The sequence below is a fragment of the Asterias amurensis genome, chromosome 4, assembly GCF_032118995.1.
Source record: "Asterias amurensis chromosome 4, ASM3211899v1".
Classification (NCBI taxonomy): Eukaryota; Metazoa; Echinodermata; class Asteroidea; order Forcipulatida; family Asteriidae; genus Asterias; species Asterias amurensis.
This window is the reverse complement of record NC_092651.1, coordinates 8,801,577-8,807,537: the sequence shown is the minus strand read 5'-3', so window position 1 is coordinate 8,807,537 and position 5,961 is coordinate 8,801,577. Positions and strand designations below refer to the sequence as shown.

At 39.5% G+C, this 5,961-nt stretch overlaps 1 protein-coding gene across 2 annotated transcripts; it reads right to left on the bottom strand.

Moving 5' to 3' along the window:
• Window positions 1–382: 382 nt before the first annotated feature.
• On the bottom strand, window positions 383–4,879 carry LOC139935705 (uncharacterized). Of its 2 annotated transcripts, XM_071930243.1 has the most exons (3): window positions 4,662–4,879; window positions 4,170–4,222; window positions 383–1,674 (listed from the first exon to the last, which is right to left on the bottom strand). In XM_071930243.1, the coding sequence occupies exon 3, from the start codon at window positions 1,661–1,663 to the stop codon at window positions 1,280–1,282; it is 384 nt and encodes a 127-aa protein (XP_071786344.1). In that variant the 5' UTR covers window positions 1,664–1,674; window positions 4,170–4,222; window positions 4,662–4,879; the 3' UTR covers window positions 383–1,279. The 2 variants fall into 2 exon arrangements, with proteins under 2 accessions (XP_071786344.1, XP_071786343.1); XM_071930242.1 differs by lacking the exon at window positions 4,662–4,879 and having other exon boundaries at window positions 4,170–4,333.
• Window positions 4,880–5,961: the final 1,082 nt, after the last annotated feature.

Sequence of the window (5,961 nt, the reverse complement as noted above, 5' to 3'; positions counted from 1 at the left end):
ACACCAAGTTGGAAGACTGGTCTTTGACGTTTACCAATAGTGTCCATTGTCTTCAAAAACCATCACTTTGACTTCCTCCAGTCACGATTTTATTCATGTATTGTCGGGTCTCAATATAACTTGTCTTTGACAATTACCAATGCTGTCCGCATGTTTAAAGACATTGGACACTATTGGTAAATGTCAAAGACCAGTCTTCTCACTTGGTGAACATAACATGGTGAAACTTAACATATGCATAAAATAACAAACCTGTGAAAATTTGAGCTCGATTGGTTGTCATAGTTGTGAGATAACTATGAAAGAAAACATACCCTTGTCACACGAAGTTGTGTGTTTTCAGATGCTTGATTTCGAGACCTCTTCTAAACTTGACGTCTCGAAATCAAATTCGTGGAAAATTACTTCTGTCTAGAAAACTACGTCACTTGAGAAGTAGCCAATTTATCACAATGTGTTATACTATCAACCTCTACCCATTACTCGTTACCAAGTAAGGTTTTATGCTAATAATTATTTTGAGTAATTACCAATAGTGTCCACTGCCTTTAAATAATTGCAGCCTTTTCTATCCATTTTGTTCACTACCTCTCGTACAAAGTTTACGGGGAAATAATTTGTTATCTACAACAGTTGTTGCTCGATCTCACGCGCACACTAATGATACGTTGATATCACCACCAGTCTCCATTTCCTTCTGAAACACGCAAACATTGGATGAGAGAAAAATCAAATAGTCCTCAGTCGGGGTTTGAACCCAAGACCCCTTGACACTCCAGACAGATGCTCTATACTAACTGAGCTGTGAGGTTTTCCTCTGGTTGCCCCTAAGAACTACATTTTCTTCTCGTTTTTTGGCAAAGTATAACAAACACTGGATTGGTATGGCAGGGCACTAGGGGCTGACCCGGGTGAGCCCCTGGAATGACGTCAAAACTATTCGAACGCACCGGGGGCGGACCGGGGTCGACCCACAGAATCTCCTGCCACACCGGCGAGGGAGTTGGAATAGAATAAACACTGATTTGGTATGGTGCCTATAATCACCATCGAAACACTCTCCATGTAGCGGAGATAGCAAAGTCCTCACAAATCATTGTTTCTTATTTCGATTGCCGTAATCGAATTACTGCGGATGAAGTCTGCACAAATTGCACTCCTAGCTGTGGACTACATTGTAGGATTGTAGGATATTGTATTTCAAAAACTATGGAAATTGCATAAAGGCATACAAAACAAGTTATTGACCATCAGTGGATAGTAAAACGTCTATAATGATTTAAAAGCTATTTTGGGGAGACTCCGCAGTTACATGAAAATTTAATGTGAAGTCATCGGGGGCTCGAGAGTTCACTGGTACTCGGTTATTCACGACATCATCATAGGCTGGTGGCGGGTCATCCCCAATTGGGTAGGGGGCAACCACGGAAAAGTCCGGTGGGGGTTCGTTCGCATGTTGGAAGAGCTGCGTTCTAGCCACACCCCCGTCCACTTCTCGGATTTGGACAATGGGGTGCTGGGCGTTGGCCGACAGTGTCCGGCCGTTGTCGACCGCCGTCTGGGTGTCGACTGATTTGATGCAGGCTCGACAGCAACCAAGCACGATGGCGATGCCTAAAAACACCGCTATGATGATGACGATGCTATTCGACAGGGCGTCCATACTCAATTAGTCTGTTGAACAAAACAAGTAAATCAATCAAATTATATGATCCATCATTAACATTAAATTTGTATTTTTTCCATTAGTTTCTGGAAACACCGTTTTGATATTTATGTCATACTTTAAATGCCCTACGCTGCGATTGCCTGTTGGAATGTCCTGAGTGTAAACCTTCCCCTTGTGTAACTAAGACAAACAACAAACTAGCAGTAGAGGGCTCCCTTTGAAAACATGAAGTACGGACAAAACATTTTTCAACAATTTGTTCATGCTTAACAACCATTTCCTGCCTCCTATCTTACCACAAAAGACCTCATCGGGTTGAACGTGTTCAGTTTGTGCGTTTGTTTCAATCACATCACAGTAATGAACGTAGTACCCCCCCCCCCCCCCCCACCCTATCATATATGATGGATTTTCGTTAACATTTTTAAATTCTTGAGGGCCAAAATGTAAGTTGTGGTGACACATCTTCTTCTTCATATTTATCCTATACAAGTACAAAACTTTTTTATGTACGTAATAGATTTATAGGCACTGGACACTATTGGTAATTACTCAAAATTATTGTTAGCATAAAAATCACTTGGTAACGAGCAATGGAGAGCTGTTAGTGGTATAAAACACTGTGAAAAAACTTAGTTTTTGATGAAGAGGTAATTTTTCACTACAATATTTGAATTGAGCTGAGGTCTCGAGTTCAAGCATCTCAGAAAGCCCACAAGTATGCAACAAGCCTGGTCTTTGACAATTATCAAAGGTGTCCATTGCCTTAAATGCCATTTTATTTGATTATTTTATTATATCACAGTTTTCCAGCCGTGACACTGTGTCGTGTCCTTAAGCAAGACACTTAACCATTGCTTCGTCCTTCGGATGGGACGTAAAGCCGTTGGTCCCATGTGTTGTGAAACGCATGTAAAAGAACCCAGTGCACTTATCGAAAAGAGAAGGGGTTCGGCCCGGTGTTCCTGGTTGTGGTGCTTAATGCACCGTAGCACATTGTTAACCCTTATAAGGTGCTAAATAATTGGGTCTCAGAATTCATCACTGCAATAACCTACCTTTCTGAAAGTTTGTATATACTCAGCGCCTTGATTACCTTACGTGCGCTATATAAGACTACGATATTATTATGATATTACTATTATGTTTAGTCCAGATTATAAATTATGTAACTGTAGTTCTGCTGCTGGCAGCGACTTGAATAATTTTTTAATAAACCATTGAATACAACATAAATGGATCAAGCTTCATCTGTGAGTATTATTTCGTACTATATGTAGTGCAAAAAGTGAGCAGGCCGCTGGAAAACGTCAGCAAAAAGCTCACAGAAAGAAGGTGTGTTTAAAGACACTGGACACTATTGGTTATTGTCAAAGACCAGTATTCTCACTTGTTGTATCTCAACATATGCACAAAATAACAAACCTGTGAAAATTTGAACTCAAATGATCATCGAAGTTGCGAGATAATAATGGGAAAAAACCCTTGTCACACGAAGTTGTGCTTTCAGATGCTTGTTTTCGGGCCCTAAGAAAAACTAATTCTGATGTCTCGAATTCAAATTCGTGGAAAAACTTCTTTCTCGAAAACTACGTTATTTCAGACAGAGCAAACCGTTTCTCACAATGTTTTTACTATCAACAACTCTCCGTTGCTTGTTACCAAGTAAGGTTTTATGCTAGCAAATATTTTGACTATTAATACCAATAGTGTCCATTGCCTTTAATCTTGCATCTATACATAATAGATGCAGACTGCTCATGCAAGTAAAACTGTTGGGCTTATAGTTGTGAAATGATCTGAAAATTCACCTCAGCAAAGGCATGTATTTCAAATTAAAGTTAGAATTAGAATTTGTTATTGTCCGCATCATAAACATACAGGAATTTAGTTTCCATTGGCATATAAGAGAAATATCCCCGTGTAGTGTCAAACTTTTAGTCCCAGACATGTTAAATGGATACGTTTCCTTGGATCGGTCGAGTTGGTCCATGAAAAGCGTTTCAAATATGCCTCGAAATTGCGCGGTTTTCCCTACTTACTTTGCGAACACTTTCGGGCATGGAGTTATGGAGTCTGTCACAGCTTATCCCGCAAGGCACCCATGACCGAAAGACAATCTAGGCAGACTCATATAATTATAGACAAGTGACACAAGTGACATATTTACAATAAATAATTACGTGTTTAATATATACACTTCTTCCAACCTTTACTAAGTTCGGTCTATTTCACAAATCGGTATTAAATGAAATCCAAATCAATGAATGATCTAAATACTTTTGTCACGACCTGACTCCACAAAATTAAAAGCCGTGTTAGTTCACGACGTACAATGAAAACCATGCAATTTCGAGGCATAATAGTTTGTGTGCATTGTGTATTCTACTTGTGAAACATCTTTCTAACCATATGCATCCCATAACACGGTCTCAAACGCTTTTCGAAGACCAACTCGCCCGATCCAAGGCAATGTGTCCCTGTCATAAAACAGTCATACCTTCATGCAGCAGTTACGGATACTGTTTGGATACTGTTGTGTCCTGACATAGCCTGCATCAATAAATACAGTAAATGATGAATTCTTCACATAATTCACATGTAGTGTTGAATGCAGTTCGCGCATTTTCCAGCAAACACAACTCTCCCATTGAAACTGTATCAGTGGGGCGACCTCTGTTAGTTTCAGTGACATGTACGCACTAGTACGACCTTTGGATTTTAGACCCATCAATGTTTGATCAGTATGTAAAAAAATAATACAGTGGTTATATAGTAATGCCACTTTTGTGTACTTTTGTCATACAAAGTTAAAATTGTCACACTGGTGACAAAATGAGAAAAAACTATATTATGAGAAGTGACGTTCAAGTTAAAAAAAAACTAAAACATTTCCTGTGATTTAAAATGTAGACAATGCTAAATGGGCGAGACCGGCATTCGAACTCAGACACTTCTGCTGAAGTTTGTCAATTACAGCGCCTCTTCTCACTGAGCTAGGCCGGTAGTTCTGTTAGGAACATTATATAACGCATCCTATGGTCTTCTGTTCACGTCCCAGTGATCAAACGACCGTCCCACAATGCACGTGAACAAATGAGCACCGTTCACATTGTTTATTGTGGGTCCGTCATTACTCAAATAACTCATGATAATTTCACTGTCTGACATCACTCGTTGTGTTCTTTGATTGATTTACAGGACGACTTTACTGACATCCTTGACCATGACATTGAGAGCCGTTCAAACACACTATCAAAATGGAGCCGTCCCGCATTACAATATTAAGGAACAGGAGAGGGCGCCAAACATTCTTTGGGGTAAGTCAGAATTAATATTGTAGAAATTTAATGTGACAGTTGTGTAGCTTAGTATGCCAGTTCAAGATGCAAATTAGGTCAGCCTGCTGTAATTAAATTTATATGTTAATTTTAGCACTTTTATTACAGGGGAAATATAGTATCCGAGACTGTAGCCAGTAAAATCTTAAACCAAGTGGATGACAACATTACACCATGTAAGGACTTAATCTGTTTATGTCCGTAGTAAAAATGAGACCGTTAAGTTGGCATAGCGCCCTCACTTTGCTCTGTGATCCACGATTTTTGTATTGTTCTTTTCAGTCGTAGGGAGTCATAGAGTTGTAGGAGTCCTACAATGACCAATGTGATGCTGAATTGAAATTCTGGAATTCTATATTATTTAATTGCTCACAGTTTCTATTGTGCACTGTTGCCAGTTCCAAACAAGCTTCACACAAAATAATTGCCAGTAAATTAAACCAAGTTTAATGCTATGAGGCAAACCAATGAGCTTTGCACACGGTTACGTGCAACGTCGGGCCGAGCACAAAACAAACCATTTACTTAGTCTCGTTACACAAAATTAGAACTATAATTCTGGAAAGGAAGAATATTCCAGAGTTTGTAACATGAGACCTTACCGGTGGCTGACGTTGCCAGTAATGGTTAACACAGTTTGACCAATGTTCACTCGATGTCATGTGTTTATGCACGGGAAGTGTATGGTTTTACATTGCCCTCATTGTAATGATTTTGCTGCCAATATTTTCAATAAAAATCTCCTGAAAAAGCTGCAAATCCCTTTATTTACAACCTGAAATTATTTTATTGGAAGGGGAAGCTGTCAGACAACTTCGCGATCTCCCTTATCACAGCCCGACTTCACGCCGTACACAACACAAAAACCACGGCGCTTGGGCTCGCCCAAACCTCAGTAATTTACGTAGTCTAGCCAAACTTTCAAAATAGACCTCTTTTGAGACGAATACT